We start from the raw sequence: 15,223 nt of genomic DNA on the forward strand, positions 1-15,223 counted from the left end.
CATTCATTCTCCCAGCAAAATGTACTTGAAATATGAAAAATGTTACTGTTCTGTAAATACTGTGCTTTATATTGAATATTAGACCATTATTGTGTTGTAAGAATGTGTTTTACTGGGTTCAGAAGTACAGAGCTTCCCAAACCAGCGGTCGGCCCTTACAAAGAGTCACAAGATGCAGGGGAGACAGAGTAAAATGCTAAATATTTTAATTTAAATTTACTTTTGTGTTATACACAAAGTCTTCACAGGAAGCTTCGTGAGAAGTTTGGAAGGGAAATGTCTTGGTGTCTTAGAGCTGACAAATAATAAACATTTAAAATGTGGTGATTTTTTTTTTTATGTGTCACATAAATATCATCTGGTTTAATCTTTATCAATACTATATATTTTATTATCTGGGTGTGTTTTAATGTTATATTATTCTGAAAACTATGGTTTAGCTGTCAACTAAAGTAGTGGGTGAAAGAGTGAATTGTGGATTACAAATTATAAAATGGAACATATCATTACTTCAAAATTATACTATAGTACTTTAGAGTTAGTGCAGTTTCTTCTACTGCAATTTGCATGAAAAACAATGCTCAAGCACTTGTCCTCCAACACATGGTTCACTCATCAGCAGTGAAAAGAAGAAGAAGCACCGTGACGACGTCTTTAAATGTGTTTTTCTTCATCAGTTCTTATCTTGAGTGCTGTTGGATGTTTTCGGTACATCACACACACATTCACAGATAAGTAGAAGAGTAATCTTTGCCCTCTCAGGCAGTTAATCATTCAGCTTTAACATCGTGAAAGTCAAGGAGTTAAAAAGCTTGCCACAGGTAAATGTCAGAGGACTCCTCCATCACCGGCGAGGCGACATGGCTGCCAGGCAGGCCGAGGATTTGTGCATGGACATGAGCTCCGAGAGCCAAAACAGCGGACTCCTGGTGAAGATCAGAAAGTTCAATGCCAAGGAAGTTTTCAGCTGGTGAGTGAACAAACTGGAGGAGATTCTTTGGAGCTTCCAGCCCTCCACAGTGGTGGAAAAATCATTTTTGATTATTTGTAGTACAAATACTTGATTTTAATTTGATATTCAGGAATGTTGTAAAAGTCTATTTAACGGTAAATGTGTGTAAAAAATTGATGACAGGTGATCATTTACTACAATTTTTAATTATATATCCTGAAAAGGCAGATTATGAGGTTTGAATTTAAACAATGAAGTGACTCTTTAGACATTATTCGTTAATTATTCGTAGAACACCTGTATTGTCAATTTTCAACTTGGTTTTGATTATCTGAGAGTAAAAAGACATATAACACACAGGTTTGTGTCTTTTTCCAGCACTCTAAATAATGTGTCTGCCTCAGTGGTCCCAAATGTTTCCAAAGTTTAATGATGATAAATCTCAGTTTACACAGTAACTTTGGTTCCCTGACTAAAAATATGAGGTCGGTTCTAATCATTTCTAATGCTGAGCTCTGTTTGTTGTCCCGTCAAGTTTCTTTCAATTTAGAAACAATGTCATTCTTCCATTTATCTTTTTCCTTCTGTGCTTCTGTGATTGAGATTAAGATAAGTTTATTGTCATATTCACAGTATAAACACACGCGGTTACTTTGTTTCAGTGAGATTCTTACTTTGGTAGTCCTCCTTTCATCTTCAACAAGAATACAAAAAAATATATATAGATAAAAACTTTAAAAAAAAATTAAAAAAACTTAAAGAAATATAGAAAATAAAAGATTAAGAATAGAAATAGTTAAATAAATAAATTTTTAAAAAACAGCAGAAAGCAGTGATACTGGAGTGATTGAGAACTTCATCTATAACAAATGACTTCACAGACTGTTGAACCGGCACTAAGAGACCTGAACACACGACACGTGATTTAGCTTACTAACAGCCCATTATGTTCAGAATTGGTTTTAAAATGATCTGATCGTTTTTAAAGCTTTAAATGCTCTTGCTCCACATTGTACCAGAGTGGGCCTTCCCTTTGGGACCTTTGCTACTGGAGCTCGCAGACCGCGAAAGACTCAGACAAGCACCATCCTCAGTGCCTTTACCTTCTTACCTTCTTAAAACATTATTTGTATAGAATAACATGTATTAATATATACATATATTATATAGGTTTTATTATCCTACTGTTGTCATTTTTATTTTCTATTTCATCCCCCATTGTTTCTGTCCCTGTGTTTGTTTTTCTTTACATTTGTATTATCTACTTTTTTCACATATCTTTTTTTTTCAGTAAAGAACTAACTTTTTAAGAAGAGTACGAAATGTTTTATACTATTGTTCAAAAAGTGTTCTTGTGGTTGACAATGTTTTTGTTTGTACTGGACTTCCTATATAACATAAATATGTAATATAAACAGATAAAACTCAGCACAGGACAACAGGGCTCTAAAGGAAAATGTTCGATGTGAAGGTTGATACTATAAAGCTGGAGCTAGCAGCTAGTTAGCGTAGCTTAGCTTAAAGGACTGGAAACAAGAGGAAACAGGTAGCTAAAGAGGTATCAAGGTGTACCTATCAACACACATTGTATCATGCTTGTTGTAAAATTACAAAAATTCAAAGTATAAAGTCAACAAATCACTGTTTCGCTGTGGTAAATCAGCTTAGTATTATGGCAAAGTGTGTAATACACACAATATAATTTTATATACTGGTACAGATGAGGGAGTGTCCTTTAACATTTTAGTCACCACAAATATGTTCTGACAGTGAATAAATGTGCCTGATTGGTTTAACCCCTCTCTCTTTCTCAGGCAGCTGGCCAAGACGTTGGCCATGGGCCAGGGGCTGGCGGCGCTCATCTGTGGGACGGCCATCTCCTCGCAGTACCTGGCCACGAGCTACCACATGAACACGCCCATGCTGCAGAGCCTCGTGAACTACATGCTGCTGTGTGTCACCTACACCAGCCTGCTGTTCTGCAGAACAGGTAACACCAGCACTCAGGGCCTCCACACCAGGGATCACGCCTGAAACATGGCAGCCTTAGTTTTTGTAAATGAAAGCATTCCCATTGGAATTCCCTGTGTTGGATTTGCACTATGTATTGTACTTCTTTGATTTCATGCCCCTCCATACTTCAGAGGGAATTATTGTACTTTATTTGCAGCTATAGTAAAGATAAAACATAATTATTATTTTTTTACAGATGATCAGCCAATAAATGCATTGGTAAAAGTTAAACCAGAAGTTCCTTTTTGGGAGTAAAGTTCTTTTTTTTTTTATAGACAACACATCCATTTATAATTATGTTGCACTGGTATAAATAAATATAAAACACTTTCCAACAGTATACAAGATATTGGAGAGTAGCTTCAGCTTGACCTCCTCCAACAGTAACATATTATAACACATCAGTGCTTCAGCAACAGTTCTTTTACCTTTGATCCTTTCAGCTCAGTATATTTTTCACACATAAGCAAATTTTGCTGCTTTCACTTATTACATAAAGTATCGGGGTGGTTCTCCACCACTGACAGCCATTCATAATTTTTGATAGAGGCAAACTGTTTGTATGCACCATCACTTTCAGGCTTGTTCTCCCTTTACTGCTCGAGGACATCACGTTTCATACGTCTCATGTGCCCACAGCCAGCGGCAGAGATTCCTGTCCTCAGGCTTGTTGGTGAAACAAAGTGCACATGTCAGTACTGAAGTTCAGGGGTGTTCCCCTTTAAAACACAGGGGATGGCAATATCTTACAGATCCTGAGGAGAAAATGGTGGAAGTATCTCCTACTGGCGCTGGTGGATGTGGAGGCCAACTACACCGTGGTCAAAGCGTACCAGTACACCACCCTCACTAGTGTGCAGGTGAGTGCGGGTCGCGTGTGTGTGGGCGAGTCATGAAGCTAAATATGGGATGAATTCAACACACCATTATACATTTAGATTAAGAAGAGAACCATATTTATTTATAATTAATGAAACTATAAGAGAGCGTATCATTTAGATTATTGATGATCATTCAACGCTGCTGAAAAGATTTTGTTTGGGTATCTTAACAAATTTCTTATTGGTCTATTTCTTAAAAAAAAAACGGTAAACAATAAACCTTCCCTTATTATGGATGTTTAAATCCTAATATTTGCAGTATATGTATGATGTCTTGTTATCTCCTGTTTAAGTTTGGCCCTGTGTGCAACCTGGTATCACACCAAAACGTGCGATAGACACGCTTTGGGCTGTCTAGGCGTGAAAGTTATACATTTTCCTGTAGAGGACGAAGATGAAACCTACCGCATGCTTTGAGCCATAGTCTAGCTTCATCTATCTTTTATTGTCATATCTCATAAAAGTTGCATAAAATATCCAGTTCTGAAAATATGATAACCAAATCCTTCTTTCGAATATTTCACAATTAATTTATTGGAAAGAAAATAATATTTTTTGGGGCAATTAATCATTGATTTCGAAAATGTATTTCAACACACTATTAAAGTGCACATAATGCCAATATTTCCTATCATGACCCTGAATGTGGCTCCAATTGCTGCAGTTTAACTTAACCAATGACATTTCTTTCTGCAATTTCATATCAGTAAAGCGTCAGTCCATTTTTATTTGAAGAATTTGTTTTTAGTGCAGGTATTATTTATTTTTGTTTCACCTTCAAATGTGTTTCTGCCTTCAGCTGCTGGACTGCTTCGTGATCCCGGTGTTGATGTTACTGTCCTGGTGGGTTTTGAAGACACGATACAGGCCGGTCCACTACGTAGCCGTTTGCATCTGTCTCCTCGGGGTGGGGGCCATGGTGGGGGCCGACCTGCTGGCTAAACGGGACCAGGGCTCCAGTAAGACCTTCCCTGATGTGTTTTCTCTCTCATCGGTGCCTGTAATTTGTTCAGGGAACACTCTGTGATTAGGTCCTGCATTTATCAAACTGTAAATGACCAGTCAGGGTTATTTTGACGTTGTTGTCTCTTGTCCCCGCAGCCTCAAATATCTTACTGGGCGACGGTTTGGTGCTGCTCAGTGCTTCGCTGTATGCGGTGTCTAACGTGTGTCAGGAATACATCGTGAAGAACCTGAGCAGAGTGGAGTTCCTGGGCATGGTCGGCCTGTTCGGCTCCATCATCGGCACCGTGCAGATGTGAGTGTTGCCGGGTGTCATCGGTGTGAGGACGCAGTCTATATAATGTTTAATCTGGTGTTATTTCCCCCCCTCCTTTACACAGGGTGATCCTGGAACGTCATGAGATCGCTGCCATTCAGTGGAGCTGGCAAGTCGGTCAGTAATCATCGGAAATATATTTCCGCAAGCGAATACATTTGGTTTTGATTGGCGCTGTTCAACTCCAGCAAACCTTAGAGAGGCTGGCCTGAAGTGAACACCTTCACTGCGAAGGCAAACTAATCTTGAGATCTATTACATTCTACTACTACATTTAGTTCAGAATATACATGGGACATCTTCGAAAGTTCTTAGAGGCCACTTTGGACAATATTTTACAATCTTTGACAGCTCTGTACACCCGGGCATGTTGATGAAGAGGATCCTCACTTCATGTTTGCATGCACTAACAATCAAGCCTCTCTCCTCTCAGGGCTCCTGTTCTCGGCCTACGGATTGTGCTTGTATGCTCTATACAGCTGCATGCCCATAGTGGTGAAGCTGAGCAGCGCCACCTCCGTCAACCTGTCGCTGCTCACCGCTGACCTCTTCAGCCTCTTCTGCGGGATCTTCCTCTTCCTGTACAACGTGAGTGCACGCATTCTGGATATTTGTATTATATGATATTTACACATATACCTCCTAACTCTGGCCTTAAAGGATTCATCTGGGGATGACGGTGAACTGGATGTAAAGACCAACAATGAATTGGTCCTAAATCTGATGAGACATCAGTGAAACTGTAATATGTTCTGTCGTTAAGTTGTAAGTATAATCCTTTAAGGATAACATCTCAAGTTGGGATGTCTTTTCGTCAGCACATACACACCTACTGTATACACACTCCTAGCGCTTCGCACGCCCTCCTCTCTGGGTCACAATGACTTGCAGCGTGAATGAATAATAGTTCAGGTATAATCTCAGCTGCATAAACAGAGTCTGCACAGTTTATATACATGTGTGTCCTGGGCAGCCACAGGATTGGGTGGAGCAGGTTTAAAGGAGCAGTGTGAAGGATATACGCCTCCCCTACCAAGCCTGTAGGAGAATCTATGGTGGTTGCGAAACTTGCAAAAAAAATGCAAAAGCCCCTCTCTGGAGTGTTTGGTTTGTCCTATCTGTAGAAACATGGTGGTGCTACATGGTGGGCTTCGTAAAAGAGGACTTACTCCCGATGCAGATAAGAATGACTCATTTTAAAGTAACGGAAAAATTATTTTTCTTAGTTTCATGTGATTTTACAATGAAAACTTACTTATAAATAAATTATTGCATTTCTGCCACTAGATTTTCCAAAATCCTACATACTAAACCTTTAAAGATTAGTTAAAAAAAAATAAATTAACTGATAGAATATGAATTAGGACAGAATTTACCAGCTGCAGACTATAACAGTACATAAAGAAGTTAGCCCCCCTTTATCTCATTAGCCTCAAGACTAAATGATGCTCAAGGGAGTTCTCTCTTTACAACCCAGTATCACGACCAAGGTTCAAATACAGGAGGGGACAATTAATTTTTTGAATTGTTTTTGGTTTCCTAACCCCAACCATGTTTTTTGTCACTAATCCAGCCATGTGTTTATTTAGTAACCCCCGCCATGTATTTTTGCAAAAAGTTAAATTTTCCTGTAAATCCCCTGGCTCAAAGCATGTAGTAGGTTTCATTTTTGTCCACAACCGGAAAACGTGTAACTTTCACACGTAGATAGTGCCAAGTGTAGCTATCTCACATTTTGCTAGTAGTGGTCAAGCGTGTCAATTTCACGCTTTACGATACTGGGTTACTCTTTAAGGCCAAAGGCAGTTGCCTTGCCAAATGGTAAAGTCCATTTCTTGAAGGACCTTAATCTGAATGTAATCTGTTCATTGTGCGCTCTGCCTCAGTTCTCGGTGCTCTACCTAATCTCGCTGGTAGCCATCCTCGTTGGCTTCATCGCCTTCAATGCTGTACCGACACCTGCTGACCCCACAGACCCTGCCGCCTCTTCCTCCTCCTCTTCCATCTGTGAGGAAAGTTACTGTACCAATCCTGTGGCTGCTCAGAATGACATCACCAAACAAGAAGTGGCCATAACGGTCCCTGGCAAGGGGGAGGAGGAGGAGGAAGAGGGGGACACAAAGGAGCTTCATGGAGATGAACAGGTAAAGGACAGGAGGAAGAAAAGAGCTTCAGGGCCATTGCAAAGCCTCGGAGCACAGAAGAGTGATGAAGATGTTGTTGCTGTTGGATGCAGCACTAAAATGTGAATAACAGCCCGGCAGCCTGTCAGTACACAGTATCGTATACATTTTTAAACACATTTATTTATTGAGTTTTGCTTGTGAACCGTAGCTACAGTAAATACTGAAATGCACAATAAAGAAATAAATATAAAAAGACAAAAAAAATTAAAGAGCAAATACAAATAAAAACAAACAAACAGTGGAAGACATCTCATTTTGAAACTACAACATGTTACTGTGACTGTTATAATGTTATATATGAGGAGTTGTGCCACAGGACGTCCACAGCTTTTCATGATATCTCAAAAAAAGCTTTGACGGAATTGGTTTTAATTTGGCAAAAACTTTCTCTCGGACTCAAGTATGAACTGATTACAATTTAGTGGTCAAAGGTCAAAGGTCACTGTGACCTCAATGTGGCCATAACTCCAGAATTCATATACTGATTATTTAAAAATTTCATACAAATGTTTAACAAGATAAAATAAAAAAAAAAGGATGACATTTTGGATCCAAAAGTCAAAGATCAATTCCACTGTGAAATCAGAACGTTCTGCAAAACCACTTTTCTTTCCATCATTCACAATCGTAAATGAGAAAAAGAAGGGGAGACCGGGACCATGTTTCTCATTTGGTATTAGTTTTAGCTATAGGTGTACCTAATAAACTGTGTGTGATTTGGTAAAACTGTGTATTTATGTATAAAATACCTCGATGTATGCTTGTTTTACATGCACCTACATGCACTGACATGCACCTGTGCTGTTTATGAGGGTGGGGATACAAGCATTCAGCTGAGACTGACAAAGTCATGCGGATTACAAACGAAGTGATTCAACTTTATGGTGTGTAACATTCTTAAATATTGACATATTTAATTTGTAAATAATTTATTTGAGCTATGCTGGATATACAACAGACCAGAGTGTGCAGACTCTGACTTGGTAGAGTGATGACAGTATGGAGATTAGCCAAGGTATTGAGAGAAGGAGGGAGAAAAAGAGGTCAAATTTAAAAAAAAAAATTAAAAAAAATTGTGTTTTTATTTTTGTGAACTTTGGTCCACACTCCTATACAGTAGGTTGCGGTAATGCACCTTTCGCCGGATGCCATCCGCCATAAAAACGCAAAAGAAGATACCGTCTGCGCGAAGACCGGATGTTACGTACGAGCAGATTGTTCGAAGTGGTCACGTGATTTACTGACGCCCGGAACATGCCGCGATATTTCAGCCTGGCACCGAGGAGCAGCCCGCGGCAGCAGCAGTTTGCTAACTTCAGTGTTTTTTTTTACACTTCCCGCCGTCTGTGTTTTAACCGTTTGAACGGCTCGTCCCGCTTCTGTTAATCCGGGAGAAGACGCACTCGGCACGGCTCGTCGTTTGACCCTCTCCGGCTGCCGAGCGCGCATTTACCGAGGAGTTATCCCGAGTTAAATTAGCCAGCTTTGTGGCACGAAATAGGGCGTACAGCTTGTCGTTGACACCGGGTTCGGGTCTCTCCCCCCCCCCGCCACCGCTCCCAGCTGCCCTGCAGACGGTCACGGTCACACGGACGATGGTTTTACTGAAAAGCCTCCATCCTCCCACCGAGGGAGTGCGACACGAGCAAGCCGAGACCACGGCGGTGATCGACGGCCACAGGCTGGGCTGCGGCACGCTTTACGTCGCCGAAACGTAAGTGATGCACGTGGCGCTTGTTTTTGTCCTCAGACAGATTGTTTCAGGCTCAGGTTGATGTTAAATGAGGGTTTTTTATATTTTTTATCAGCGTTTAGTACTGAGTGTATATTAATTTAAACCAATATTTAGTACAGAAACAATAATAACCCTCTGCTGCTAATGCTAAAAAAGCACCTCCGGTATTGTTCCTTTCAAAATAAGACTTTAAATTGATGTGGATGAAAAGTGTTAGTAGCACATTTAGTTTTCAACTAGTCGATTAACAGATAATCAGTCCCCAACTAGTATGATAACAGATTCATCTTAAATTTGATGCTTTTTCATGCAAAACACGCCATATTTACAGGGTCCACTATTTCACGTAAGGTTTGAATTTTCAAATCATATTTCTTTGTTGTGCGTGACTGTAAACTGAATATTTTTTTTGTTTTAGGCTGTTTGTCTTGGTCAAAACAAAACGTTTTGAGTTGTCACCTAATTTTCAAGGATATTAATTAAATAATATTGATTAAAGGACTTTCTTTTTTTTTTAAATTGCCATGCTTTATGCAAATCGCCCAAGGTGTCATATTTTGTTTGATCAGCAGTCGATAATCTAAAGATATTCAGTTTACTATCATGTGGGAGAAAGAAAAGCTGAGGTTTTATAGCTAAAATAAGTATTAAATGAATTGACAAAAATAATCCCCATATCAGTGAAAATTAAAAGTTCTGTCTCTTAGTTGCATGCTGCTGCTGTAAAACAATCCCCGAGTTTGACATAAAGGATTCCAGTTATTTAAAATGTGTTGTCTGGACATGATGTGAAATTCTAGATTGTTGTGGTGGATCCGCTGTCGACCTCATAATTACCCCTCTCCCCATGCTTTCAGCCACCATCAACATTTCCTAAACAGCATCATGAATTGATGCGGAAAGGAGTGTCGATCCAGCCGTTCTGCAGTTTGAATCAGCCAACGATTCTTAGCTGTGTTTACTTTTTGTCAGGCGCCTGTCGTGGTTCGATGGCTCAGGAATGGGTTTCTCTCTGGAGTATCCCACCATCAGTCTACACGCCATATCCAGAGACGTCAGCGCTTACCCACAGGAACACCTGTACGTCATGGTCAACGGCAAACTCAGCGGTGAGGGAAACCCGATTCTTAGAATTTACTGACTGATTCAGGAGATTAGAAAAGTCACATTTGGTCTCTGTGATATTTAGCTTGATGAATGCTTTTGTGGTCAAATTCGTACTCCATAAAATAATTCTTCTGGCTAACCTTGTTCATTTTCTCCTTTTTTGTCATTAAAATGTTTATGAACTGAAAATAAAATATTTGGTTCCAGTTTTTGCAGTAGTTTGTTAATTTGTGCGTTTTCCTGCATGAGATACCTGCTCATTGCTGAGAGCGATTGATCAACAAAAATCTTAAGTCTTAAGTTGCAGTATTTTACCCTTATTTTATGGGCATTATTTAAAAAAGCAATGTGTGGCTAAATATTTAGGTGCACAACATGCACACACTGCTTTGTACACACCGGGACACACAGAAGTGCGCAAACGATCAGAGATAAAAATAAATAATTACAATGCAGAAGATTATTATTGTGAAGATCAATCTGATAAGTTTGCACATGAACAGATCAGCTCCTCTTCAGAGAAACAAACCCGCCAACATATAAGCACTTTTATTTTTAAAGGGAACTGGAGATGGTGCTGTGATCGGTTTCTATCATTTTACACCCAAAACACAGCTGTGATTAATTAAAGTCTCAGTACAACCCCTTTGACCTGTGCTAAATAATAAAAGAAATGTTGCCCCTGGAAGAGCAGGACACTTGTGTTGTATTTTTTCATAAACCAGGAGGAAAGTTTCTGTTTCTGCCTCAGAGTTCCTACTGAACATGTCACCGTCTTTTCATTTTCATGGCTCACAGACGAGAGTGAGGCAGAAATGGCAGAGAAAGCAGCTGATGATGATGACGACAATGATGGCAGCAGCAGCAGCGGCGGTGACGATGATGACGAAGGAGTGATCACAGAGATTCGATTTGTGCCTGGCGACAAGGCATCGTGTGAGTGACCACTCTGAGGAGGAGAGGCAGAGTGATTTATTTACTCAGAAGGAGGAGGAGGAGTAAAGTGAGGTTGAATAAGCAAAAATACATGCGTAACTCAGGAAATTTGAGATGGCGACAGTGTTGCCTCTGACTTTAAAATGCAGGCCACACTGCCGGTAGTGGAGCATCTCATTTATGTGTGTGTGATTTTACACGCAGTGGAGTCCATGTTCTCAGCGATGTGCGAGTGCCAGGTGCTGCACCCTGACCCGGAGGACGACGACTCGGACAACGACTTTGAAGGAGAGGAGTATGACGTGGAGGAGGCCGGTGAGGAAGAGGATGCACACAAAGATGCAAAATGAACTTGGCAAAGGCCAGTTTCATGTTTGGAAAAAGAAAGAAAGATGAAGAAGAGGCATTACAAAGGAAGTGCAACGTTAAGTGTTGCACTCGTTGATAGATAAGAGGGTCAAAGTTCAAGGTGCAATTTAATGATGAAGTACTGTGTCCCAATTGTATACATACTACGGACGACAGTACACACTTTGTAAGAGTACCTGGAGCATGTACTAATAATGAAAATAACAAAAGTGCGATTCAGAATGCAGCTTTCACAAGGGGGAAGGGCAGACCAATCAGCAATCAGTGGGCATGGCTAGGTGTGATGACTTTTGAGGTCAAGTGTTTTTTTTTTCTAAATGTAGTTCCAACAACGGCAGCGGTGGCGGAGCTAAATGAAGCGATATGTGTCTACTTCAATAGTTTCAAAATCAGCCCAAGGTCTAAGACCATGAGGAAGCAATGACTGGAAACAATCCCCCAATACAGCGTGAACAGAGCCACATTTTGATGGAGTGAATATGGGTCTGATAACACCAGGCTACATATCAATATTCTGTACTAAATGTTAAATGTGGACTCTTGTTTTCTGTCCTTCTGTCTTCTGGCTGTTTGCCCTCCTCCTCTCTGGACTGCTGGTCTGAACTCTTCGGCTGCAGAAGCAGGTAAGACATCCAGCGTTCACCTCTTTTACACAACCAAACTCCTCCTGTGGAACTATTTTACTTTACAGAACAGAACATAATGACTTTGCTGCGTACAAGTGGGGTATCAGTCAAAAACGTTTCGATATCAATTTTGAAGGAAAATTGCATGAACAAATGTTACGTTTTCATATAGTTTAGAGGGGAAGAGTGTAACCCAGGTTTTTTTTTTTTTTTCTGGTGCTCCAATTAACAGATGTCCCCTAAACGCCTAAGATAATGACTAATAGTAGACGCTACGTAGCTAGCTGCGCACAGAGAAGCCTTCAGTTACTTCAACGAAACAGACGGACAGATATGTGGCCAAAAATATGTTTGAAAACAGTAAAATAAGTCATTCTATTGTCAGAGTTACCTCAGTTAAAGACAAGTGATTTTGTAAAGTATTGCATGTAATGGGAAACTTTTGTCTCTATTGTTTTAACGTGGCAAAAAAAATAAAATAACATAAACTCCCCGTTGATGAGCTCAAACAAATTAAGATGTAGTGTAACTCCCACAAGCAGAGAAAGAAAGCAGATTCCAAACTCCCTTATACCTAAAAACCCCAAAATGTATTGTAAAAACAATGTTCTTATAAAAAATTATAAATTGGCAAACATTGATTGGAGACTTCCACCTTAGATTAGCCGAGTCTCTACTCTATTAAAAAGGGTTTTTATCACTATGCCCAAATCCACCTAAAAAAAAACATACAAGAAACACGTGAAGATATTTCATGAGTGTTCAACTGCTTTAAAGCTCACGTAGATATTTATTAAATGTTTAAGTTACAAGTGCTCACCGTCTCTCTCCTCCACCCACTCAGAGCACGGTCACGGGGACATCCCCACCTTCTACACCTGTGACGAGGGTCTGTCGGCGCTCACGCAGGAGGGCCAGGCCACGCTGGAGAGGCTGGAGGGAATGCTGGCCGAGTCCGTCGCTCAGCAGTACCACATGGCCGGAGTCCGAACCGAAGAAACCAAGCCGGAGTTCGAAGGTTTGAGTCACACGTGCACACGTGGCAGCCTAAGGTTCAGTATTAAATCATGACATGCAGAAATAGAGTGAATATATTCAGCTGCCTGACTCATTTGTGGGTGTGGACAGATGGTATGGAGGTGGATGCAGCAGCGATGGAGGCCGGGCAGTTTGAGGATGCGGACGTGGAGCACTGGTAAGTCTGAAAAGACCCAACGTGGACCTCCGGTTTATTCACCATGTGAACAATCAGACTAGTTTTACCTCACCTGCTCTGGATGTGTGGATTCAAATGTTCACGGGGAAGATTTCTGCAGATACTTTTTGTGTTTTACAAGAACAAAAATATGTTTGCAGGCCATTTTAATCACCACGCTACCCATCAGGTGACGCACAATAACTCTTTTTGTTCAGCATATGTTAAAACAAATCTGCTATAAAGTGCCTTTTTTTTAATTTTTTTTATTGAAAACCTGTTGGTCACAGCTGCTCCAGTAGTTTCAAAGTTAACCTGAGGTCGACGCTCACGACGATGCAGCGACTGCAAACGATTCGCTAACGGAGTGTAAACAGACCCAAATATTCACGCAGTGAAGTTTGGTCTGGTGATCAGGTGCCCGGCACACAGGGCACGAGGCGTTTGAACTCTCCAAAGTCGAGGAAACACAACTTAATGAAACAATCCATCTATAGCTGATTTTTCGGAGAAAAAAAAGGAAATGAGCGGAGGAGGTGTCGGGTGGAGGGAGAGCCAGCGAGAGGTTCAGACTCACTAATGATGAACAGACAGAGAAACCAACAGAGCCGGGAAGAAGTTAAAATCCTCCTCTGTGTGTCGGCGGTCGCAGTAGGAGAGTAAAGCTTCGCTGCGCGTACTGAAGGCCGCACTGAACTCGTTACTGACGCAGTTTAAGCTTGAAGGTCTAAAGTTGCGCAACAACTGTAAGAAACACAAAACCTGCAGACGACGCTTTGCTTTTGAAATGATATCGTTGGTTCAGCTGCTGCTCGTGGCAGAGAAACGTAATATTCAGATGAAAATATTGAGCAAATATCGCAGTCTTTACATGAATGCAAAACAAGCGTGCAGTATGCCATTAAGACAACTTTTCCTTGATTAGTACTGTGCTGTACCTCAAAATAAAATGAAGGAGCGTGCGACCAACTGAGAAAGTTGGTAGAAGCAGCGCCAGCAGGGGAGATACTGCGTTGGGTAGCATGAGAGACTCTGAGAAAAAGATGTCTAGAAACTATTTGAATTTATTTTTCGTCTCTTTTCACTTTATGATTTTTGCCTTAATATGAATTGATGCTGCAGGTCCTTAACTACTGAACAGAAAGGTAAAGTTTTACCGGTGAAAAGTGAAACTACCACTGAACACTGTTTTGTTCAATTTGAACGACATGTTGCTCTTGTTTAAATCCACTTATTGTGAATCTTGTTGGACAAATGCGCTTGTTTTGTCTGTATATCATTTTTAACAGCGTTTATAAAATCCTCCTGTGGGTTATAAAATAACATTTAAACACAGTTATTATGATTTCTTGTTTATCAATCATAAATATGAACTTGAAATATACGATTTTTACCTGTGACAGGAACTAAAATAATGATAAAACCTCAGACGGTTGTTGTCTGTGCTCCACCCGGTTCATCCTTGTGTTACCTGGTTCTCCCTGTAGATGGCAGCCATGTCTGCGGCCAGTCAGAGCACCAGTGTTGCATCATGGGACTGCAGAAGACAACAGCAGCAGCACTTCTCTAAGGCTCTTATTCCTACTCTCTTTTTGTTTCAGGCCCTTTCTATTCTCATTGTCATACAAACGTTTTCTCGTGCTTAAAGTCAGCTCAGTGCTCTTTTGTAGCTTCCTGCGTATTGTGTTGGCGCTCGATTATTCCTCCCGTGTTGTAGCTGTTATTTAGTCCAGGTCATATCAACAAAGTGTGCTGCTGTCATAAAGACAGTTGAGATTCCTCCCGATTCAGATGTTGACTGTAATGGCAAAAAAAAACCCCACTGAGGTCCTGTTTGTTTTGTAACGAAAGACCAATTTAATATCAGATTTTTCTGCCGAGGGGAGGCAATGTCTTTGTATGAAATTGTCAATAAATGAATAGTTTTTGTATTCGTTTTCTTTT

General features: G+C 40.4%; 2 protein-coding genes across 3 annotated transcripts; both read left to right on the forward strand.

The window, feature by feature from the left end:
• The first annotated feature begins 860 nt into the window (after positions 1–860).
• LOC138629343 (solute carrier family 35 member F2-like) lies at positions 861–8,624 on the forward strand. The gene is made up of 9 exons (XM_069712964.1): positions 861–970; positions 2,767–2,942; positions 3,698–3,825; positions 4,646–4,805; positions 4,948–5,104; positions 5,190–5,242; positions 5,559–5,713; positions 7,012–7,269; positions 8,583–8,624. Exons 1-9 carry the CDS (start codon positions 861–863, stop codon positions 8,622–8,624), a joined length of 1,239 nt encoding a protein of 412 aa, XP_069569065.1.
• Positions 8,551–15,210, forward strand: clns1a (chloride channel, nucleotide-sensitive, 1A). 2 transcript variants are annotated; one of them, XM_069712943.1, is made up of 7 exons: positions 8,551–9,025; positions 10,019–10,155; positions 10,952–11,089; positions 11,294–11,404; positions 12,929–13,136; positions 13,213–13,279; positions 14,767–15,210. In XM_069712943.1, the coding sequence occupies exons 1-6, from the start codon at positions 8,907–8,909 to the stop codon at positions 13,256–13,258; spliced, it is 759 nt and encodes a 252-aa protein (XP_069569044.1). In that variant the 5' UTR covers positions 8,551–8,906; the 3' UTR covers positions 13,259–13,279; positions 14,767–15,210. The 2 variants fall into 2 exon arrangements, with proteins under 2 accessions (XP_069569044.1, XP_069569045.1); XM_069712944.1 differs by having other exon boundaries at positions 8,554–9,025; positions 12,929–13,102.
• The last annotated feature ends 13 nt before the right edge of the window (positions 15,211–15,223 follow it).

Source organism: Brachyistius frenatus, unplaced genomic scaffold, assembly GCF_029030835.1.
Source record: "Brachyistius frenatus isolate BFR_SWC_R1_liver_20210118 unplaced genomic scaffold, ASM2903083v1 Contig_114, whole genome shotgun sequence".
Classification (NCBI taxonomy): domain Eukaryota; kingdom Metazoa; phylum Chordata; class Actinopteri; family Embiotocidae; genus Brachyistius; species Brachyistius frenatus.